This window comes from Pezoporus flaviventris, unplaced genomic scaffold, assembly GCF_033815535.1.
Source record: "Pezoporus flaviventris isolate CSIRO_AGI_PZ_B2104156 unplaced genomic scaffold, CSIRO_AGI_Pfla_v1 ptg000079l, whole genome shotgun sequence".
NCBI lineage: Eukaryota > Metazoa > Chordata > Aves > Psittaciformes > Psittacidae > Pezoporus > Pezoporus flaviventris.
Genome location: NW_026892627.1, coordinates 5,527,461 through 5,553,030, shown reverse-complemented (window position 1 = coordinate 5,553,030; position 25,570 = coordinate 5,527,461). Strand labels below are relative to the sequence as shown.

Below are 25,570 nucleotides of genomic sequence, written 5' to 3'. Positions count from 1 at the left end.
CTAGCAAAGGCCCTGCATAGATGTAAGGGACCCAGAGAGCTCTCTACATGAAATTTTTGTACCATTTTTACCAAAAAGTGGAACATGAAAGTTAAATTCAGCTCTCTGAATCAAAACATAAAGGCTCCTTTTTTTTTCTGGTATCAATTGTCAAAAATTTTTTGAAATCGGTGTATATGTTGAGCCAAAAGGCTTTTGTGAGGAGTCAGGACTTCAAAGGAAGAGAAACAGTGTGTGTAACAAGTCCTCATCTACCCTGCAGCAGCAGTGAGCTCACTAGCCAAATCCACTATATACCCAAATCCTATGGCGGTTTCATATTAATATTTAACTATTAATCATTGACCCAAGTGTGCTCTCCAAAGAGCATACACAGCAGGATTGCTCCCATCCAATGTCACTCACAGAAGGTGTAGCAACTTAGTCACTTGAAGTTAATTCTTTAATATTTACATTGATTTTAGAAGACATTTGGTATCAGTAATGTTGAGACAGGTGCAGAATTTTCTAGTGGACATAACATTCTAAACTGCATGTCTAAAGTCATTATAGCAGGTAACAAAAGTACCTACTTGTCTGTAGAGACGTTCCCAGTAATCCTGTGTCATAAGACGGAACAAAGAAAGGAAAGCCCAGCCAAAATGATCAAAACTTGTATAACCAAAGTCAGGATTCTTCCCAATCTTCTTACAGGTATAGTTTTGGGGACACTCATTCCTAGCAACAAAAGAAAGGTTAAACAGTATTCACTTGCAGTGTTAGATTGTACCTGAAAGCACCCAGTATACAACATCAAATATATATTGGGTCAGTTTATCTGAAAGTCTGTTTCATTATTCCCCAGTATAATTCTGCTAGAAAGGCGATTTATATCAGACAATCCTAGAAAGTCATTTGTCCAATCAAACTGGCTAGACAAAGTCTAGTTCTGCCTAGTTTCTGACTAGACAGAAATCCTCCACCAATGTAGGTTACATTCAAACAAATAAAGAGGGGAAAAAATGGATATTTAAAAAATAATTCACCAAGAGGAGGAGAGTTTATTCATATTTCACAAGTCTTTACTATCTTTTTTCCTACTCATGCATATAATTCTACATTACTATGATACTACCAGTGGTTAGCAACAAGCACATAAATAGTTGTTTGCATCCTAGCACGATATTTCATTCTTTTTCTGATGTAAATATCTGAGCTTTAATTTAATAACACACAGACATGCACCCTCTTCATCACCATTCCTTTACGCCAGAAAATATACCTGGAGGAAAAAAATAAGGAAGTATACTAAAACTGTTTTGTTCACTTACTCAGGCTGTGAACTGAACCCACAGAGCAATATTTCAGAAGATTTATTCATTCTAGCGCAGACATCTAATAAAAATAAATTCATTAATTTAATAAATCAAGGAATCAAAAAATCAGCAGTTGTCAGTTCTTACAGCACTCTGGCAGTAAACCATACATTGTTGCACTTTAAAAGAAAAAAACCTTGCTGGACCAAATCTCTGTGAAAGGCTCCTTTCACAACAAAGGGCACATAGGGTTGTTTCTAAACAGATCTGTCCCTATGGCAATTAAAAAAAAAAATAATAATTGTGAACAGCTCACAAGGTAAGATTTTATTTGATTTCTGGTAAAAATAAAAACACCTGTCAGAAGCAGGCAAAATCCCTGAACAATATAATTAAGTAGTTGAAACAGTCTCTGTACAGTACCCCTCAAATTAGGATCCCCATACAATGTGCATAGGTGAAGAAGTAAATGCTTATAGAAAACTCAGTCTCTTCTATCCTACAAACTGCTAATCTTTCTCCAAATCCAGGATCCACTAATCTCACATTCAGTTGCCCCAGAGACTTCCTATTACTACTTGTGCAAACGGAAGGACATACCTTCTAGTGAGAAATATGTGCAACTATATTTTAACATCTGTTAAAAAAACCCTAAGACATATATAACAAAATACACACATTATGAAATGAGGGAAAAGAATAAAATTTACCTTCAGTATCTGGTACATAGATCTTAGCATCCTTACATAATGTGTCATTGTAAGTAGTATTCTTGAGGACACATTTGGATGTTAAATTGCCCATAAAAAGCTGAAGGCCTATTAGAGCAAATACACTCAAGCAAAAAACAGTGAAGATCAACACATCTGTAAGTCTCTTAACAGATTCAATAAGTGAATTTACGATGACTTTCAGACCTAGAAAAGTAAGATTCAACAATATGTAAAATGAGAAGAGGAACGCAGTAGTGTTCCCATATGGTAATATACAACAGTTGCAAGTATGTTGTGGTTTTGTAACTTCAGAATATTAAATGAGGTAAAATAAATCATAGGAATGATTAATGTGTTTTTACTTAAAATTCCTAATCATATCTTATCTGGCTTTTCCTTCCAACACTAATTTTGCTAACTTGAAAATTCTAAATTAAGATGGCATCTAAGCAAACTCTTTTAGAATGTTAATGAATATGGACAGATTTCTGTGCTTGATTAACATTCAACAAGTACTTCACATTGTGCCAAATATACATTACAATAAAGGATAGCTTCTGCTGACCTCATGGAACTTTGCCTTTGAAGTTAATGCCTTAGAGATATCACCAGTTCAAAACCAAAAGAGCATCTGTGACACTGAGAAAAGAATGTATGCTGGGGAACACCCAGCTGGAAAGCAGCGTGGCAGAAAAAGACCTGGGGTTCTGATGGGCACAAGCTGAACATGACACAGCAATGATCTCTTGCAACAAACTTGAATGGTATCCTGGGCTGCATTAAGCAAAGCATGGCCAGCACGTCAAAGGAGGTGATCATTTGCCTCTACTCAGCACTGGAGAGGTCACATCTGGCGTACTGGGTCGAGCTCTGAACTCTCCAGTATCAGACAGACATGGGCACACTGGCAAGAGCCCTCTAAAGGGTCACAAAGATGACAAGGACTGGAACACCTTTCCTGTGAGGAAAGGCTAAGAGATCTGGGACTGTTCAGCCTTCAGAAAGGAAGGATCAGGGAGGATCTCACTGTGTATAAATATCTGACGGGAGAATGCAAAAAGAATGGAGCCAGGCTCTTTTCTGTGGTGCCCAGTGACAAGTCTGTAAACCATGTGCACAAACTGAAACACAGGCGGTTCCCTCTGAACATCAGGAAACACATTTTCACTGTGAGGGTGACTGAGCACTTTCACAGGTTGCCCAGGGACATTGGCGAGTCTCCATCCTCAACGATACTCAAAAGCTGTCTGGACATAGTCCTGGTCAACCAACTCTAGATGGTTCTGCTTGAGAAGACGGGCTGGACCAGACGACGTCCAGAGGCCCCTTCCAATCTCAACCATTCTGTAATTCTGTGAAAATGGGTTACATACAAACTGGAGACCAATATTCTGGCAGAATAACTGAATTTGAACTATGACATAGCCAGGGAGTGATAGCCATGATTTTTCTAGTAGTCTTTGGTAAGAAAAAAAGTAAAATTACATTTAATCTCTCTTCTCCATACTGAATATGAAACAAAAAGTACTGATCGGTGGTATTAATATTAAAAATTAAACATTTCTTATGTTTAATTCTTATTACAATAGAAAAATAAAAAATATCTTTACAATTACATAGAAATTGTAAGGGTAATATAGATGATGACAACAGGGTGAGTGATGCTCCTGGCCCATGAGCAGTTTGGGCCTGGAGCAAGCAGTCCAGCTCCCTGTCAGCTTCCCTGACATCTTTTAACTACTGACAGCGTCCTGCAGATCAGTCCCTGCTGCAGGAGGACCTCCACCAGTGCGCACCGCATGCAGCCCTGTACATTACGCACCTTTGCCTCAAGAGACAAGTGGAGGCACTTTCTACACATTAAGGTCTGCACGGGGTGAGTGAGCAGCTGCAGGTACTGGGTTACCAGCTGGGCTTAAACCACAACAATGATAAAAAATATTCTATTGGGGTGCTGCTGAAATTTACTACAGACTGCAAAACAGTTACACATTGCAATCTCCTTAACAGTCACAAAAATTGACCAGAAAACTGAAGACAAGAACAGGAGAGGAATTAGAATTAGCATACTGCTGAAGCACAGAGAAAATCAGTAAAACATGTTGTTCCTTACCTGGTATTACTGAAATAGCTTTCAAAGTCCTCAGTACTCTGAAAGTTCGAAGAGCTGAACCCTTGCCCACAGTAGCATAGCTATAAAATTAAATCACCATATAACTGAATGACAAAGATCTAGCTTTTCAGAGCATATGCATATTGAGCACACAGTAATGAATAAAGTATAGCAACTAAATAGGTCAACTATGTCCTAAGGTAGATATATAAAGTTAGGAATCTAAGTCCATTTTTAGATACTGATATAAAATAAAAAGACTTTTGAATAGTACCTCTGAAAAAAAATAAGGGTTTTACTTAATGTTGATTTGGATGCTTAATTTTTGAGTTATTATCCATCAAATGTCAAATAAATATAAAATCTTCACTGTCATAACTGTCAGAGGCTAATCTGATTTAGAACACCGCATGAAAATATATGTTGCAGCTACCTCAAAACTATACAATACATACTTTAGGAGAAGGGTGTTGAGAAAAGCTAGGTTTACAGTATGTTAATTCTGCACCACATGGCTCTCTTTCTATTTAACGGTCAGCTAGGTACTTGAGTATTGAAATTAGTTTCAATTTAATAATTTCAACAATTTGAAAATATCAGAAAATAAAAAGTAGCATATCCAATACAGCACTTAAGCAGGCTTTATATTACATAATATATTTTATAAGGTGTCTTTCATGTCTGAATGGACATGAATTGTGATTCATCTTATGACAGGATCATAACTGGTAACATAATTCCTTAAAATAAAAGCTCTCAATAACAGAATCTGATAAACATTGGTTGGAAAGGACCAGTGGAAAGGAGTTTGACCTCTCACTCAAAGCATGGACTTTGTCAGCAATAGATCAGAACACTATGACTTTGCCTAGCCTGTAACATTCAATAATTCTGAAGTACCTTAAGGAATAACTGCACTTCGGTTAACTGTTCCAAACATTTTTATTTGTTGCATGATAGGACCCCCCTCCAAAAAAAATCCAGAAGGAGATACTATAGTGCAAAGTGATTATATCTGCTTGAATACAAATTAATTAGGAGCATGGGTAGGAAAGTAAGAACATAAAATTAAATTGTTCATACAATTGCTGGACTTCTTGATAGTGGCTGATGATTAACAATGTGTAAGCTCCTTAATAGTTTACAGATTACCCATACTAATACTTTGCTTACATCCATATATATGTGTGTGATGACATCTGAGTTCATAACCTATTATTTACGAAAAAGGAAAAGACAGTCAGGGGTATAACTGTTGATGGCAGCCTTTGCTACAGAACCCATGAGATGGTGGAATTTAAGACCCCAAGAGAAATAAGCAAGATGAACAGCAGAATAACTATCTTGGGCTTTAGGACAGCAGATTTCAGCATGTCCAGGCATCTGAAACTTCCCAAAGGGAAAAGCAACCCCCAGAACATCAGGCTGATCTTCAAGGGTATTTTCTTTAAGGCACAGGAATGTCACACTCTACCCTGTAGAAAGTCAAGCGGATGTGGCAGAAAACCAGATTGGCTGAACAGGGAGCTCCTGCCTAACCTCATATTCAAAAAGGAAGCATGCAGAAGGTTGAAGCAGAGACAGCTCTGGGAAGGGACAGTAAGACATTGCCAAGCATGCAGGGATGAAACAAGGAAAGACAAAGTGTTCAGCTGAATTTGAAGCTAGCAAGAGATATGAAGGGCAACAAGAAGGGCTGCTTTAAGTACATCAGCAGTAAAACGTTAACTAAAGAAACCCTGGGCCTGTTGTTTAAGGGGGCAGGGAACCTAGTGCCAAAGGACATTCAAAAGTTGAAACTACTCAGCATTGCCTTGATTAGTGAGGTCTGCTCTCAGGCCTCCCAGGTCCTTGAGTCTAGTGTATAAATCTGTGGAAGTGAAATATTATCCATGAATCTATGTGCTGTGATTGAAGGGTCCAAATTCAGCTGGTGGCTGGTAACTATTGGCATCCCTCATGGGATCATTAACATCCTGAAGAATGGAACAGAGTTTGCCTTCAAGTTCACAAATACTAACCAGGAGGGAAAGCAGTCAATACAAGGGGTAGCAAATCTGCTCTGCAGCATGAACTTGACAGACTGGAGTTATGGGCTGTAGAAACCTCACGAAGGTCAGCAAAACCAAAGACAAAACCTTGCCCCCAAGTCATCATGACCGCAAGTAGGAGCTCAGGACAGACTAGACAATGAGCAGCTGTGCAGAAAAGGACTTAGGGTCATGGAAGACAAACGGAACATGCATGAGCAGAGTACACTTTGTGAAATAGAATCCCTATCACATGCTGGGCTAGATTAACATGAGTCTAGCTCATATGTTGAGAAGTCTAGTTCACACATTGAAGGAAGTGATTTCTGAGAATGAATCTGTGTCCAGCTTTTTCATTTTCAGACATTTTTCATAGTGGAGCAGGTCCAAACAGGGCTCTAAGAAGGGCAGTAAGATAATCAGATGGTTAAATTATTAGGCTGGATTCGATTTGGTGAGTCTGAAGAAGAGCAGGCTAATGTGCTGGAGCAGGAATCTAATTGCTGGCTGCAGCTGTCCAATGTAAGGGCTTAGAGAAGATGGATCTAGGCTGCTCTTGAAAGCTCACCATGAAAGAATGAGAGGCAGCAGACATCAGTTGCTACACACGACATTTCAATTAGAAATTTGAGAAAAAAAAAACAAAACCAACACAATGTGGTTGGAATAGCTAGCTCAGAGACGTTGCTGAACCTCCATGCTTACAGAAACTCAGAACTTCCCTGCACGAGATCCTGAGCAGCCTAATCTGAATTAGTAACTCTTTTAGCACAGAGCTGAACCATATGATCAATAGAAAGTCCCTTCCAATCTAAATGACTCTACACCCCTAATAAGTTGGAATATGACAACTGAAAATCATTCAGAAATGCTACATGACATATTTGCTTTGAAAGCTCTGAGACTGGATATGAATGAATCTGTTCACCGCTGCAAGTACAACTATTTTGCTTTCAAGATTAACATTCTGTATTAGAGATGCAAATTCTGACTTGGCTTCCTCCTCATTTCTTGTCCACCTAGCTAGTTGCTTTTGACATGAATTTAAAACTGCTCAGAGCAGTATTCCATCTGGCCTATTACCCTGTCTTCAAGAATTACTCACAACAGACTCTTACAGGGGAGTTTAGAATCAAGGCAGTGATGATTCCCGGTTTTAATTTTTCCAGTAAGTTTATAGCTCAGGGATTTCCTGAACAAGACATAGTATATTTGTGTTAAAAGTAACCCTTAATATGTTTTTATCTGGGATTTTGTGCAGATGACTTCCTGATCAAACTAAGTTCTTTCCATCCATAACCTCCCATAGGAGGAATGTAGTGTGAAAAACTACTCCTTTTTTATTCTGCCATATGGCAACTTCATTTGGTGCCTTTAGCTCTTGTTGTAGGAGAAAATAAAATAAAATAAAATGACTTATTCTCTTTTTGGCTTTATGCCACAGACTTCAACTGTATTCCTCCTCTGTATTTTCTTTTTTCATTATAGTTCTACTCTATTTTGTTTGTTATTGTATCGAATAAAAGATATACAGCTTCTCTGTATCTTCTTTTAATTCTTTTGAGATGTCAGGAGCAAAATCACATATTGTCCTAGAGAAAAATACAAGACCACACATAGAAACAACTATATGTTCTGCTTCTTTCTTTATTTCTTACCCATAAGGTCCTCATTTTCTATTTCCTTTTCTGCCCATGACTGCAAACCAGAGAGGTGCTTTCACAAGATCATCTATTTGAATTCCGACATCATCTTTCCAACAAGTGAAAGCCATTTCAGAACCCATAATTGTGTATACAAAGTTCAGTGTGTTTTTCCTTAAGCATTAAGGAAATCATTCTTGGGATTTACCTTTTATTTATCACCATGTCATTCAACACCCTTGTGATCCACTTTGGATCCTTCTCAAATGAGTTTCAGCTGATCCAGATTACAACTAAGAATATAAACACACATGCTTGGGTTTGGCTGTCTATGCAATCACCTCTTTACAAAATTTAAATATGTACTATACTGAGAACAATCAGTTCTAAAATGAGCTTTGCATTTAGGTCTCGCTTTAAGGCCTAGACTATTCTTCTCTTTGCAGATATGCAAAGGATAATTCAACCACAGTAACCCTTAAGCAGGTAGGATGCCAAACACTCTAAAGAACTTCAGCAATATCGAACAGCATTTTATTTGGGTGTTTATCCCTCGAGTGCAAAAGAACACTGAATTCTACTTACATTACGACAGTAGTGACAAAATCCATGCAGTTCCATGGATCTCGAAGAAAGGTAAATTCATTCCAAACAAATCCTGCTGCTACTACTTTTATCAGTATTTCACAAGTATATATGCCAGTAAAAATATATCTGAGAAGGAAAGTACATATTAAAATGCAGTAAAAATATATCTGAGAAGGAAAGTACACATTAAAGTTGCAGAAATAAAAATATTAATGAGATTGAGAAAAATTCAGGCACATTCCTACCTTTTGTATTATTTAGTCACTGGATGGAGATGAAGGTAGAAAATGTGAAGTAAAATAAGACAGGCTACATTAATTTCAGAAATAGCATGAGTATAAGAGGATGCCTTCCTGAATTTTAGTAAGATCTCCATGTAAATCTACAAACACATATGTTCACATAAGTATATGATACTATTTCTGGATGAAGGATGGTTCACATTTCCTTATGAAATGTTTTTATGGCTGTGTTTATGTACTAAAGCAGGTTGGCAAATTACCAAGCCTCAACATTTTGGCAGAACAATAACAGCAAAGACTTATTTTTAGCCTATAATGTTTGCACATTCTATACATTTATTCTGACAAATCCTACATAAAATTAAGCTATCATTATCACTGTGCTTACCCCAAAATTAGAGGAATTAAAATTATAGAAACTCTGAGGCTCCAGCCACATTTTCAAGATTTAATTCTGGAACATAAGCTCAAGTTACACTTGATATATTGTACAATTAGATAGCAAAACATTAAGTGGCTTCCTAATGTAACTGTTTCCTAATGTAAACAGCAAGGAAGAATGGAATTAATATTTATTCCTTTACAGCTTTTTCATCAGCCAGCCATAGCAGAAATTCAGGTTATTGCCTTAGAATGAGAGATATTAAGTTAGAATCCTACTGCACAGTCTCTCTAGAAGGCTTAATCCTTAAAACGAAAAATGGGGCAACCTTCTATGTTACATTAGATGACAAAATTAGGTAACATAGAAAAAAAGGCATATGGTGTAAGCCTCTAAGAAAAGGCACTGAAGCTCCACAGAAGACTGTGTGACATAATAATAAGAATAATCCCAAATCTTGCCCAAGAGGTCTGCCTGAGAATTTTAAAGCCCCAGAACTGAATCACCACATTATTTAAATTCTTCAGTCCAGCATGTTAGTATTCCAAGAAAGAGTGAAAAATGGTAACCAAAATACTTACTCAGTCCAGTAGAGTTCATGTGGAAGCTTTACAGTCATGGAAACACAATTGAGTACCACAGTACATATAATAAAGCAAGTAAATAAGGTGAATAATAAGTTAAGGAAAAAGTTCTATTCTGTAAAAAAATGATGTTCAAAAAAGTTGCTGATATGCACATAATAAATCATACAGGTTTTCAAATAATTTCTTTGGTTTTAAATATGATCAGGACTTTTCATGTATTTTCCAAAGAAAATGATGTCAGCTCAAAATTCTGCTCAGATGGAGAAACTTAACGATCTAAAAATAAAAATGAATTATTTGCATGTGAAGATAGTTTTGGAAGTTAGGACACGAGCAGGACATAATATGCATGACAGAAGAGATGAAGAACATTAGTGAAAAAAATTATTGAGTCCTCTGCTGTCTACTGCTATTTGAAACTTTAGAAACCTTCATTTCTTCCTGGCAGGAGCAGGAGATAAAGAGAAATGGGCCACAATCCCATAATAATGAGGGTTTTAAGCTTTTAAGCCTAGGAAAAACAGATGAAAAAGCTTAATTAACAAGAACCACTCTTCCTTGAAACTGGAAGTCCATATACACATGCCTAAAGGAGAGACTTAAGCTCTGCCACAAGTTCAGAAAGCTTTCTCATTTTATGTGGCAGGTGATGAAAACATACATAAGAAAAAACATGCTTTCATGAAAGTTCACTTATAATAAAAGTTTACCCTAATAAAAGTGTTTGGGTTTTTCTAACAAACATAGGTCTTACATTTAGGGTTTATTTGAAACTGAACAGTAAATTTAGCAATTTCTAATAGCATGAATGCACATTCAAAGTCAGCCATAAGTTGCCATAAAAGGACCTATTTCTTCAAATTAATATAATTCTGAGTGAAATCAGATGTTTGGCAGAAAGAGCAGAAACTATTCAGCCTATGGTTTTACACCTGTGATCCTTCATATTTTTACATACTCCAAACTACATTCATATTATTGCAAAAAAAAAAGATTAAAAAAATGGGTGGCTGTTCAGACCTTTCTAAACTTGAGTGCAGAACACATTTTTGGGGATATCATCAGACTCTTTTGGCAAAGCGTGGCTGAAAATCACACCCTTCCCAGGATGTCACTGGGTTTTGTGGGGTTTTTTAAACTTTTTTTTAAACATCAGGTTTGCAGATTTGAGATTTTTTTGGCATTTTAGTGTATACCAACACTATGCAAATATCTCAAATGTTGTAAACCAACATTCAATATAACTTTAGAAAAATCTCTCTCACAGCTATATGAGCTTACATTTACATGCATATGAACAAAGGAAGAGAACAACAGAAAAGGTTACAGTATATTTTAAAACTGAAGTAAGGGAAACCAATAAAAGGATATGAATGGATCATAATTTTAATTGCTGCTTTTCTGACTGGATTAAAAGGACTAATTATACACAAGGCAGATGTGGCAGTAAACCGGTAAATAATCCTACTTTTGTTTAATACCATAAAAGTCTAGGGAAAAAAGTAAAGGAAAAAAAAAAAGATTCATACAGTATCAAACATTTTAATGAAACAAAATTTCACCCCAAAATTAAATGTTCAGGTTTTCAAATCTGCATCTAGAACGATATCTAACTGCAATTAAGAGTAATGCTTTCCTGTATTCTTACTTGGAGCTATGGTTTGACGATACCACATTTTGAAAGAAAGACAGCAGCTACATAAATCACAGAATCATAGAATGGTTTGGGTTGGAACAGATCTTAGAGATCATCTAGTTCCAACACCCCCTGCCATGAGCAGGAACAAAAGTTAAAAGACAAAAGTTCATTATTGCCTGTGAGGAAGAAGTTAGTAATGAGAATGAATTTGAAGAGCAAATGATGATACTCACTTGGTCAAAGTAATCAAAAGATATTATCTGGGGACTGCAACAACGGTGTTAATCATAGTCAAAAGTACCTTACTCTTGGATAGCTTTATAGGCTACAAAAAAATTATTTACAAAACACGTTGTGTACGACTGCCAGAATCTAGTCCTAAACTAAAAATTTTAGTTTTGAAATACATCTAAATTACCAAGTAGCACTGTAAATTTCCTCTAAGCTACCTTAAGGTCTACGAAGCTCCAAGTATTTTTGCCACAAGAAGTAAAAATGAAATCTCTTAACTAAAAAAGCAGAGTTCGTTACCTTTTCTGTAAACATCTTGAACTGAATCAGACTTAGTTTCTCTTCATCAAGACTATTACTGATTACATTGAGAAAAGAAATCTCAGGAAGAAAAAAGCTTTCTGCATGTTCTCTGATTAAATTATTATATTCCAGTAACTTGCTGGTATAAAGTAAAGAAAGCAACATAGGGCTGGATGGAAGCTTCTGTTCCTCAGGTCAAGTACCCCTTACTTAATCATACAATGGACATCTAATTTAGAAGGGATTTCTCTAGTACCTACCTTACAAAGTCCTGTAGGCTACAGCACAAACCACTTTGAAATATCACGGAGAGTATGCAATATAAATATGGTACAATAAACAAAACTGATGAGACATAAAATAACTGGAAATTAATTTACTATAATGAAAATATGTGGGTTTGCTACACAGAGTACTTGAAATATCTCACATATGTCTCCCCCAATTTGTTTAATATTTGTAATTCAGCAAAACAAATGCAGTAAGTCATTTACTGTTTGACAGGCACTGTTTATATGACAGTAAGCTCAGCCCCAAAGACATCATATAAGTGGCTCTGGAAAACAAAGTATCAGTGATCACAGAATATATTTCCTATCCAATTGTATCTACCAAGTGTATCAGGTTTTCACAATTAATCCTAATTGCTGACTGGAACTTGAAATACCTTTTCGTTACACAATGTGCAGCATACCTTAGTACTCCTGACCCAAAAACCACCAATAATATTTGAAGAATATCTTCGTCTACAGAAGAATCAAAACCCACCAGCTCCTGAATAGAGGCTTTACTATCTCTTAAGCGTTCAGAAGACAAAATTGAATAAAATAATGCTTTTGAAAGTTTTAACCTTGTGATCACTGTAGTATGAATCAATATCCTCCAGGGGTTCCCCAATGAGCTCCACAGGAAGATCCCCATACAGAGATGGCAGTTTTTTGCAGGTTTTCAGATCAAGCTTAGGAGTAAGCTTATTTTTGTCAACTTCTTTGTCCTCATTCTCCCTTTTAGCTTTGGCTTGCTGGGATTTTTTCTCAGCAATTCTTTTCTCGATTGCTGCCAAGGACTCACGGGTGAAAGGTCGAAAGTTGCTAGTTTCTGAAGAGCAAAACAAGGGATCCATTTTTCCTTCTATATGTTTATTTCCAGTGCTAGAAGTAACTTAAAAGAGAAAACTATGGACAATTAGAAAATAACAGAAATAATGCACAAATTAAAAATAATATCAGGGAACATAAATAGAAAATGTCCTTGTGTTTCAACCTAGTTCCAGCTTGTATTATAATCAATTCTGAGTCTCAAATTATTTCTATCCACTCCCTTGTCAATAGCCACTGAATATTTCCTGTGAGCACCTGGATCTGAAAAAATAAAGGGTAAAATATCTGTTCAGTTGGGGTTTAATACACATTTAGCAGATTCTTTGATATGGGGAAAAAAAGAACAAAAATGTATCCATGTGGTAGGATTTTGTTTGAAAGCACAAAATCAAATATACTAGCTCAAATATTTATCTCACATGAACAACTGTTCCTCAGCTCACCTGGAATACAAAAAAAAAAAAAAACAAACCAAGAAAACATCTAACAAAGCACCTTATGAAATAGGGTAGGAATTATCTCTTTTCTGTATTGTACAATGCCTTGAAAAAAGCTACTGCTATAACCTACCCAGTTTCAATAAAAATACTTCTGCTCTCTCATCACCATTTTCTTCTATTTAACTACAATTAATTATGAACAGATTTGAAAGATTTTAGTTCTTTGTAAAATCAAACTTGGACATTTTATTGGACTACTGCTGTTTCTAAAATACATGGCCATTTCTTGAACCCCACACTTTTTCCCCTACTCTTTGCTTCCCACTCCCCCCAGCCCCAGCAAAACCTTTGTGCTTGGATAAATATGTATCAGTGGGGTCTTTTTTTGGTTGCTTTGTTTTGTTTTTTTTTAACAGATGTAATATACAGAGTTATTCACGCTATCAACATAATCAAATCTAATCACTCAAAATCAGAAATGCATGCCACAGGCTAGACTGTGCATTACCTAAAAATCCTGAAAAATACCCCTCAACAGCATTTTATGAGAAAAACATTCCAGATTTGTGTTGGCAAAGAAATTCCATTATGTCAGGATAAGTGTAACTCAGGTTAGGTAGTAGTAAAGCCAATTTGAGGGCATAAGCCCACATAACAAAACAAGAAGACAAAGAAGTAGTCAGTAATTAATCTGAGAAATATATTAATGTTTAGTAAAATGTCACACGTCAAATACAGGAATAGCTACATGCTTACAGCAATAGAATAGGACTACATTAAAGACATGTGTTCTTAGGTACATTGTGTCACTGAAATTGGTATCACCCATACCTTAAATAAGACCATATCGAAGACTCCAAAACATGTGTGCATGTATCCTATATATATATACACACACTTGTATGCATACATCCCTGAATATTTTAATGAAACATACATAGGTTTAAATTAAGTAAATTAGCAGTTGAGATTTCTCATAGTATACAAACATTTAGCAAAACCAAAATACTTACATCCCCTTCAAAATAAAACACCTTCACACCGATTTCTTTTGCTAATATCAGCTAGCTTGTATCTTCAAAGAGACAGAGTCTTCATTTTCCCACCTGCACAGTTTCATACAAAAGAACATCCTGTCTACCTATCTAGCTCCCATGCAGGAAGTTTCCTTTTGTATCAGGATGCCTGTGGGAGGGATGGAGGGAGGAGCTTAGTTGCTCTTCTGACAACAGTAAATGAAATTTTGTGATCTCACTGGGAACGCTGTAAAAAAGGGAAAAGTGCATGGGTGATACTTTTGAAGACTAATCACCTAAATATTAATCAATTATTTTATTTCTGCTGAAATCATGTTTATTGAAAGCAAAGAAGGGTGTTTTTTTTTTGTTCAGCTGGAAATACATTTGTAAAACCATACGAAAACAAGATCTGCTGTTTTGCATTTCATTCTGAGGTTTTAACCAACTGAACTTTCCAGCATGCATTAAATATAGGCACAAAATTTGCTCTTTATTGAAAGCTTTCAGTTAGAAATTAAGAGTTATATATTACTGTGTTTTATTCTTTTTATTTTTGTATTATTCCCAGGCTATAATGTATGTTCATTAAACCTTACAAAAACAAAATCTTGAAGTCAAATATACTATTTCATAAATACAAGATCAGTGCTCAAAGTACAGTCAGTATCACATTCTACTGTTCTTCCATCAGAATACACAAACCATGTTTTAATAAAATAAAACTCACAACACTTACCCTCATATCTGAAATCACATTTATTTAATTGAAAGTTATATATAAAGCCTGCTAGCAACAGCTATTGGATAGCAACATGTTTACAGTAATGGTAAGCCCTACTGCTAAGTAGTTATTTCTCTTACAGTTATATCCACAGAACCCATTACTGTCTAATTTTTTTTTTTCCCCCCACTCTTTATTGGGTAGATTGCAAATCTCTTCTATTGTCTTTCCTGATGATAAGAGAGCTACTATGGGGTTTTCTGGAAGAATTCTACCAAAGGAACTATGCTGTCCTTAAAAGCCAGGCAGCCTTAATGCACGCAAAGAGAAAAACAATTGTGATCAAACACTTTGCTTGATAGATATCATCAGCAAAGGAAACAACTAAAGATGGTTTTAAAGAAATAGAGCACTAAATGTTCTGTGATGCAAGCAACAATAAACCATTTTAAGTTATAGTGTAAGTTATTCTTCCAGAAAGCAACAGTATGTTCTCGAGACAAGTTCAATTAAGAGACCAGAATTTTAAAGATCAGTAGAGCATCCTTCTATAATAGCTTTATATCTGCTACAATAAAAAGCAGCCACATTTATAATGCTGTACCAGCTAGTATAACTAAATACAAAACAGATCCTTACCTAGACTTTTTTTTTCTGCTGTGCCTTCTTCATCACTCTGCCCCTGTGAAAAATGAGGCACAAGGAGAAAAGACAGAACTCAAACTCCTTCTGTCCTTTTTGCATACTACAATATTTACAATCAGAAAAAAGGAAGGCATGGAAAATATCAAAATTTGTATTTGTGGCTGTTAAAAGAAAGCCTTGGGACTTGCAGCTAAGAGGAAAACATTTAGACAAGTATCTTTTCTTATGTTACTGTGTAAAGTTTACCTTCTCCTGTTAGGAAGGGAGTTTCTTAAAGGGGCAAGGAGAGGGCAGAAAATTTACTTCATAGTATGAACATTGTTTTCTTCCCAGTTTCATTCCTCAGTATAAAAAGAGCAAGCAAGCAAACATCAAACAACAAAACCTAAAGTTTAATATATATATATAAAGAAGTTCATTATAGAAATAACTAACTCTGTTAATTTCATCACCATGTTCTTGACATGGATCTGTCTCTTCCATTAACTGCAAAGTATAGCACACTTCTTTTTTCTTCCTATTGCCAGGGCACAAGAAAAACATTTCTTTCTTGGTAGCATTAGTACATCACCATTAGTTTAATGACTAAGAATGTGCAGATGTCAAAAGCTGAAAAAAACAGATTTTTACATAATCTTGTGACTGTGCCGTAACTCGAAACACTAGATGCTGCTCTAAATTACTGATAAATACAGTTATTAAAGATATTAAGGCATTTGACAATTCATGCACACTGCGTGACACTCTTATCCTCAAATTCTATCTGTCCGCTTCATCTGTGAGCTTCTATCTGTGAAGTACCCTGTGGTATAATCCTAGAAATCTATGTCTCCTGTATTCAGTAGGATAACAGACATACATCAGGTACCTCCATCTTAGAGGGAGAAGTGTTCATATGAGGTTTCTCTTCCTATTTTTCCCATTTATAGGAATGAGACTGCTGTTTAAGTTTCTAACAAATTCAGCATGATTTCCCTCCTTTAGCTATCTGATTCAGACCTGCCAGTGACCAGGAAGCCCTTACTATATGTGAGAATACTGAAATTCACGCCGTTGAAAACCCAATCCTTCTCACCGCATCCCCCTTAAAATACAGCTGTATCTTTACAATACAGTCTATAACTGGCTAAAATTACAAGATACCAGATGGATAGGATAGGGAATGGATGCTAAATTTCAAACAAAAAAAGTCACTATCATCAACTAATGTTTCTGAAATCTGTATGTTGAGTTATTCGATAGCCACGCTATTATTCACACAACACTCATGCACAGAAAGTTTGAGTAAAAAAGTGGTTTAGAGAGAGAAAATAAATACACTTATAAAAATTTCAATAGAAAAATCAACATCACTTTACTTACACACTAAGAACATCTAGTAACTTCAACCAGAATAGTTGGAAGAAAAATTACTTGAGCCTGAGAAAGGGTTTTCATGTTTTCAAGAAATGGATCCTGCAAAACAAAACATACAATACATAACTAGATCATGTCATCCACTGATGAAGAACGCTATTAAATTTGATATCAAGTATCTTTTGACTGTATAAGTTCTGTTAAGATTCTCACAGAGACAAATCATGACTAATTATGGAGCTGATTGCACCTTCTGATATAGTTCCCTGCCCATTAGTTGACACTGACCACAAGTGATTTTCAAACAAACAAGTGACGCTGATGATCCTCCATTTGAATCAGCAAAAGCAAACCACTGTTTCATACAGAAACCCCCACAAAACACAGAAAATTCAACTGTGTACATAACAGCAAACAGGTATAAATACAGACATAAAATTACTCTCCTAAAGGCAGAATCTCAATCTCTGGAGAGCAGGGAATGTAACTCATGCTGACTGAGCACAGGTATGGTTCATTTATAGTTTCCTTAATGATAGCAACACCACAGGAATAGAGAATGTCTCATTTGTGTATAATAAATACAAATCATAATCACAGCAAAAAGCTGATATCAACAGAAATCAGCTGTTATTTTTGCCTCCTGAACACATGCAATGAAAAAAGTTTTCCAATCAACTTTCAAATTAAACAGTTCCTCATTAATGCAACTTTCTGAAATCTGGTAAGCCTGCAAAAATATCATGACAGACAGAATTTCTGAGTAAAAAATCATAGGTTTTCCACATTAAGAATCTGATTTTCTCTTAAGCCTTCAAATCAAATGCATGCTGCCCTGGAGCAACAGCACTATATACAAATTTTCAGAGTGTGAACACATCATTTCCTTGCTTCTGCTTGAAACAGAATTATCACTGATCAGTGTCTGGGAAAGCTGTTTCTGCTTTCAGTGCAATGGCTCTTCAAGTGCCCTTTTGTGGGACAGCCACATGGAACACAGAGATGTAATTGCTGAAATCTGGTCTCCCTGGTGACAGCATTTGTCAAGGCACTGATGCCAAATACCACAAAAACTTAAGTACACTTTCTAGTCTGCGTGCAGATCTTTAGAGTCATTTGGGGAAACAAGCTTGTGTGTTTAAAAGGTAGGCAAGCTAATATTCCATCTTGGTTAGGCCTTCCAGGAAAATATCTTCAAAAAATGTGGCACAGGATAAACCAGTGAGCAAAGTCAGGGATGTTTTCTATCATTCTCATTTTCCATCATACTCATTTTCCATCATACTTTCCACTTTATTTCATCATACTCACAAGCAGAGACCTCATAAGGACTTACAGATGAATGTGAGCTTTAATAGTGGATGGCTCTTCAATTCAACAAACAAAAGCTGAAATGGAAACTAGTCAAATGCGGACAAAAAAAAAGGGCACACATATTTAACAGGATGGACAGTTAAGTACCAAAACAATTTGTGAACATTTGTGGCCTTCTCAAATGCTCAAAATCATTACTGTTTAATTACACTATACCTTCATTTTCTAATCTCCCCCTATCTCTGTATACATATGTACACAGTTTGAGAACTGATAGCATATTTTCATAGGACAGTGTCCTGGGTTCAGCAGTAGCAGTCATTTTTTTTCCTTTGTAGTAGCTGGCGCAGTGCTGTGGTTTTGACTTTCAGCCTGGGAACAGCACTGATAACACTCATGTTTTTAGTTGCTGCTTAGTAATGTTTAGTCTGACCAAGGACTTTGTGAGTCTCATGCTTTGCCAGGAAGGAGAAGAAGCCGGGAGGAAGCAGAGATAGGACACCTGACCCAAACTAGCCAAAGAGGTATTCCATACCACAGCACATCATGCCCAGGATGTAAAACTGGGGGCAGTTACCCAGAAGGGCTAGTTCACTGCTCAGTTGGGAGGGGTATCGGTCAGCGGGTGATAAGTGGTTGTATTCTCTTCCCTTGTCATTCCCCTTATCATTATTATTATTGGTGGTAGCAGTAGTGATTTGTGTTATACCTTAGTTACTGGACTGTTCTGATCTCAACCCATGGGAGTTACATTCTTTCTATTCTCCTCCCCATCCCTCGGGGGGGGGGGGGGGGGGGGCGGTGGGAAGAGAGGGAGGGAGAGAAAGACTGCGTGGTTCTGATTTACAGCTGGGCTCAAACCACAACAGAACAGTATTTGAACAGGCAGTTCATGGCTCAGCAATAAAATTTCATACACATTGGTAATTCAAGCATTTGCATCAGATGCACTTGCAATGAAAATTATTTGCAGAGATTTATGTTTACTACATCTGCAACTTCAGAGAATTTGCAATCTTCCCTTCTGTCTGTAACCTAAACTGGCATGCAGGGAGAGGCATGCCCACAATTTGGGAAACACCATAACCTCTGACATACCACATTAAGAGCCAACGTATCCCTAAATAATGCACACTGCACAGACGTTTATTAGAGTGCAAACTCAAATGCATCCTTCATGGGCTGAATTGATTTAGCTGCCCAGCCAGAAGCTTCAGGATTCTTCTTAATTTCGAGACCTAGATGAGGTGCCAGGAACATCTTTTATAAAATATCATATCCCTGAAACACAAATAATACAGAACAGCAGACAAGAAGAAAAGTAGTGGGGAAACACTTGGAATGCAGAATAAAAAATAATAAACCAAATAATAATAAAACCAAAACCAACACACAAACAGAAACTTATACAAAATATATAAAGGTATGAGTCTGTCACAGAAAAAACAAGGAGCTCTGCCTAATAAGTATCTCGATATAAACTAAAGGTGTACCCCAATCCCTCTTAGAAAATAATCTAATAATATAAAGCACAATGCATTCATTAAGATAATAATTTATATGGTTGCCATTTCCATTTCTTTTCATGCTGCACAATGAAACAAGAAATGACAGAGACATGAAATTTCGTATTTGGAAAATAACTAATTGGCTTTACAGAATAACAGGAAAAAGCTTTTATGGTAAGTACACATTAAATGCATTGTTACACAAAGTAGCTTTCTGCCTAATGACCTAATGTACACTGAATAAGTCTGAAAATTAGCTCAGTGCCTGAAGTTCAAGTTATCCCATCTGTTTCCCCTTAGTACTCTGAAAAACAATCCTAGTATTTTTGAAGCATTTTATATTTCTCAAAAGATGCTAAGAGCATGCAAAATATTGCTACTACAGTCTCTGAGAGGTCTACAGCATTTCTGATGCCATTTTGATAACATAGTTTATTCTTAAAGTCTCACCTTTTATTGCATTCCTCCAAACACAACCATGACATGATAAATACAAGGGCATTAGCAAAGACTGAGCCATTTGGTTTCAAACCTGTTTCTTACTGTAGCTCCCTGCATGATTAAAGTCTAAACTTCAACATGTCAAGAATGCAACTCATAAACATTATGTAATGCCACACAGATTTACAAATTTTAAACAAACTGACCAACCATATATGCTAATGAACTAGCATAGATGTTGTCTGCAGTTAGAGTCATGCAAAAAAGTAAATTTAAAAGCAAGATAATGCTGAAATAATAAGTTATCTCCTTTCTCCCAACCATCCTGAATTTCAGCTCTGTCTGTCCCTCCTCTCTAGCTAGGTGAGGTATCTGGTTTATCAAAATGGCTGGGAAATTTTGTTTTTTCCTTTGCTTTCAGTTGCCATCACACTGGTTCCATATCTCCTACTTGCATGCAGTAAGTAGCTTATTCAGCCTGCAGAAGAGAACGCCCTGGGGAGACTATACAGCAGCTTCAGTACCTAAGGGGGCTGACAAGAAAGCTGGACAGGGACTTCTGACAAGTGAATGTATGGATAGGACAAGGGTGGATGGCTTTAAACTGAAAGAGGGTAGATTAAGACTCAACATTAGCAAGAAATTATTTACTGTGAGGGTGGTGAGACACTGGCACAGGTTGCCCAGAGAAGCTGCGGCTACCCCATCCCTGGCAGTCTTCAAGGCCAGGTAGGACAGGGCTAGGAGAAACTTGTCTAGCAGAAGGTCCCCTGCCAGGGGCAGGGGGGTTGAAACTGGATGAGCTTTAAGGTGCCTTCCAACCCAAACCATTCTATGCTTCTATAAAATTACAGTCATTAAGAATGCATGTGTAGTCATCTTTCTGCAAGTCCCCTTGCTCATAAGTAGCCCAGTTGCAACACACACTCAGACATGCCAGCTGCCCTAGTGACTCCTGTAACTCTCTCACTCCTATGTACCAGTGCAAAAACTAACTCCTCATCTAGCAGTCAAAAACAGAATTATTGCAAATTCATTTGCAGTAGTTTTAATTTGATTTCTACAAATATTTCCTTACTGTAAACAGTGCAAGAAAAATAAACATATAATCATAGAATGGTTTGGGTTGGAAAGGACCTTAAGATCATATAGTTCCAACCCCCCTGCCATGGGCAGGAGCTCCTTAAGCTAGACCATGTTCCCAAGGTTCTGTCCAGCGTGACCTTGAATCTGCCTGTCACCTAAAATCACAACTTTATTCCAGATAATATTCTGCATCTTTTCAGGCCTTTTCCAACAGCAAGAGGGACAGTTATAGACATAGTGCTTCCAGAGAACCACAGCAAAAACTGGGCTCATTATGTTGTCTGTGAATGTATTTTTGTGGCTTTTACAGAATATTTTGGACGAAGGAGTTTAAACCAGTGGGTGGTATTATCTGAATGTCTGCTTATGCAGACACGTAGAAAAATATATGCCAGGAAAATTTAGCCACACAATAAAATTAAATAGGAATTAAGATCACCAAGTTTCACATCCCATAAAACACAGACTAAATCCAGTAATTTCAAACAGTTACGAGAGAGTTACTGAGTCATGCCCATAAATTATATATAGGCTACAGTACTTTCATTTTCAAGCTATGAAGAATCCACCATGTCCTTTGAATATCTTGAATTCATGTAGTTCTTCTCCCGACTACAGAACTTACTACAGCTTTTCCTAGAGGTTTAAAGAAACCTTTGTTTATGAAAAACAAAAAAAAAATTCTACTTGTAGTTTTTTAATTTAATTTTTAAAATGGGGTTGGAAGTGATATTCTAAAGCAAACTAGCTCACGCTTTAGCCTGAAACAGCATCAACTCTACTGGTGTAATTCCTGTAGATATTTATTTGCAACAGATGGTAATTCCAAAACCTTCATATACAACATATTTTACTGCTTCACTATTCTCATTGCCAAAACATATTCCTCTTGTACTCCACCTGAACTTCCCCAACTTCAAGCTCAACCTGTTACTTCTTGTTTCATTCATCATGGACACAAAGATGAGTTTATTCCACATTTCTCAATTATTTGAAAATTTAAATGATGTTTCCTTTCATCTTCTCTTCTGTAGACAAAATCCATCTGAACTTTACACTGTAATTCGTACTTCTCAGGCTACAAATCATTCCTACACTGTCTAAACACTTTTAACATTTTCTTTAAATGCTGTGAGTGTCAAACCTCACAAAGAGGGAACAGAGCAGCAGACAGAAGAAGCTGGCAAAGTCTATAGTAATCTTAAACCTACTATTATTAAGGAAATACCATCTTTACACTATTACTTATTACAATGATCATTCACCCTACATACTTACATTCTGGCATTTCCATCCTTACTTCTCTCATCTCAACATCCTGGCTTCACTTCCAAGGCATGTTTGGCTCTCCTCCACTTCCTTTCTGGCTCAACAGCTGTTTGCTAAGTCTAGTTTCTCAGAAATTCACAATTTGACCAAAAACAATCAGTTTTCATGGAAATTGAAAAATAATCCTTAGACTCATCTACTCACCATGATCCTTCTCTTCCAAATCCAAAAGCAAACACAACTAACATTATAAACTAGATTATTTTACCATTTTCTTAAAATTATACAAACATGAGGAGCTTTTTACAAGGGCATATAGGGAAAGAACAAAGGAGGATGGCTTTAAACTGAAAGAGGGAACATTTAGATTAGGTATTACCAATAAATTCTTTCCTGTGAGGGTGATGAGGCCCTGGCACAGGTTGCCCAGAGAAGCTGCGGCTGCCCCATCCCTGGCAGTGTTCAAGGGCTTTGAACAACTTGGTCTAGCAGAAGGTGTCCCTGCCCATAGCAAGAGGTTGGAACTAGGTAATCTTTAAGGAACTTTCCAACCCAAACCATTATACGATTGGTTCTATCATGATGAAAGGCTGAAAGGTTTACAGCATAACAAAGACAATCTTACCTACAGTATTTTTTTGCATAATATTGTCTTTACTTCAGGCTTGATAAACATACACACAGAAACTAGAAAATTATCGCTATCATAATACTCATATTTTTAGCAGCCCTCAGTAAATACAGTCTTTATTGGACCAGGCAATTCCCAGAAATCCCTTCTAGCTGCAACAATTCTGTGAAACAAAGGGACCACTGTACTTTTTTTCTCCTTAGAGCAACGAATTGTTGACCTAACAAACAACATATTAGGTATATTAATAGCAGCAACTATCCACAGAAAGTTCTTCAATGCATGAAAAAGAGGAAAAGCAATTTTGAAATTGCATAATAATGTAAAAACCAAAAATTATATGTCCATGAACAAATTCAAATTAAAATCAAATGTTCAAAAGATGATGACTGCGCTTGATGACACAATATGAACTTTACTTAATGAAAATCTGTTGGTGATTATGGATAATGAAATGATGATTAGGGCTTATGAATGAAATTACTATTTCATTTTATCAAAGAATAACACAAAAACAATATAGGAATGTCAATATATTTAAAGGAAAGAAGAAATTACGTTAAAGTATGCATGAAAATCATTGTTATGAAAAGAAGTCATCAACCTCTTAATGGACTAATGCATACTGAAATGTAGTAACGCACTTTGCTCAGGATTTACTTAGAGAAAACATGCTGCCTCATTCTTCTCGAGTCCAAAATGCAATAAAATTACATACTTTACGCATGACAGCATCGGAAATAACTTGACAATTACCATTAGCCTGAAGCCAGTACACAACTAAACCCTGAACAAAAAAAAAACCTTAATTTTATTATTAAAAAAAAAATTATTAAATAATAAATGGATTTCACATTTGTCTTAGGAGATGCCTTAAATCAGATGCTTTCCATGTCTGTAACGAGATAAAATTGTAGAAATACAGAAGTTAAGGATGGACTTTGATCAAGGCAGATCTCATTTCAGAATCATGCCCTCCACTTAGAATCATAGACTCATAGAACAGTTAAGGTTGGAAAGGACCTTAAGATCATGTAGTTCCAACCCCCCTGCCATGGGCAGGGACACCTCACACTAGACCATCACACCCAAGGCTTCGTCCAACCTGGCCTTGAAACTTGCAATTGTGATGACACTGTGCATTCAGTAGAAAATGTGATCTGTATCAGAAAAAGCAAAGATTAAATTAGCAGAAATAACTGGCCAGTACGTCTTCTCCTTATAGCTGTAACCAGCACTGAAAAAGAATGTGAGTATATCTTTTTTGCGTTATTTCTTTACACATTTTTTTCCTCTCTTGGTAATTTTTTTTCACTAATTAATTATTAGCACCTTCACTGTTCTACCATCATGAAGTCACCCGTATATCAAAAAGGTGTGCCAAGAAGCCAGTCGTGTACACAACTTCATACAGAGCCTCACCCAGAACACGCTCACTGCTGCAGCTGAACGGTTATTGCCAAAGTGATATTCCAGACTTGGGGTGAGAGGAAGCATCTCTGGAAAACAGTATTGCATTTCATTCCATAACACAATCATTTTCAGGAATCCGTTTTCATTAGATGAAATAATACAGTATCTGTTGGCTCTCTGGGGAACATAGTTGAGTCTTTGCTACCCTCTCAGTGGGGCAGCCTCAACCAAGAGGCAAGACAGGATCTCACTTGTAAGCATGTGCCCTACCACAGACCCATAAAACAAAGGTGGTGAACCTGGACACCCTAAAGGGTGTGTGTAAAGCCTCCAACACTTCACTTCAGGCTTTAAACTGGAGCAGCTCTGTGGCCTACACCAGCCTTGCCTGAATGCCTGAGCCCTAAATGGGGCCCCCCAGAGGGGACAAGTGACCACAGTGGCCTCTCGGGAGAAAACATGACCCGTGGGGCACCTTGAGGAGGGATGAAGAGGGCAGGTTTAGATTGGATATTAGGAACAATTTCTACACAGAGAGGGTGATCAGAAATTGGAACAGGCTGCCCAGGGAAGTGGTGGAACCACCGTCCCTGAAAGTGTTCAAAAACCACGTAGATGAGGCTCGCAGTGATACGGTTTAGTGGTGGTCCTGGGTTAACGGTTGGGCTTGATGATCTTAAAAGTCTTCTTCAACGCAGCCGACCCTATATGACCCCGGGAAGACAAATACACACGAAGAACCTCCCAAACTTCTCCGACTAAGGGCTATAGGAGGCGGAGACTGAGGGAAGGGAGAGAGAGTTAGTCCCTCCCCCTCCCATGGCCACGCCCCTTCCGCCCGTTCCCCTAGCAACGCCTGGG

The 25,570-nt window shown here is 36.9% G+C and overlaps 1 protein-coding gene across 2 annotated transcripts in view; it reads right to left on the bottom strand.

Annotated features, from left to right (window-relative positions):
• Positions 1-12,932, bottom strand: part of LOC133280005 (sodium channel protein type 5 subunit alpha-like) — a 40,730-nt gene extending 27,798 nt beyond the window's left edge. The window contains exons 1-8 of one of the 2 annotated variants that reach the window (XM_061474284.1): positions 12,617-12,932; positions 10,965-11,083; positions 9,588-9,674; positions 8,380-8,508; positions 4,122-4,201; positions 2,006-2,212; positions 1,311-1,374; positions 573-717 (exon numbers count right to left, since the gene is read on the bottom strand). In XM_061474284.1, coding sequence (XP_061330268.1) covers positions 573-717; positions 1,311-1,374; positions 2,006-2,212; positions 4,122-4,201; positions 8,380-8,508; positions 9,588-9,674; positions 10,965-11,083; positions 12,617-12,889 — 1,104 coding nt within the window. In that variant the 5' untranslated portion in view covers positions 12,890-12,932. Of the gene's footprint in view, positions 1-572; positions 718-1,310; positions 1,375-2,005; positions 2,213-4,121; positions 4,202-8,379; positions 8,509-9,587; positions 9,693-10,964; positions 11,084-12,616 lie in introns of those variants that run through there. The other variant, XM_061474283.1, reaches the window with a different exon arrangement.
• Positions 12,933-25,570: the final 12,638 nt, after the last annotated feature.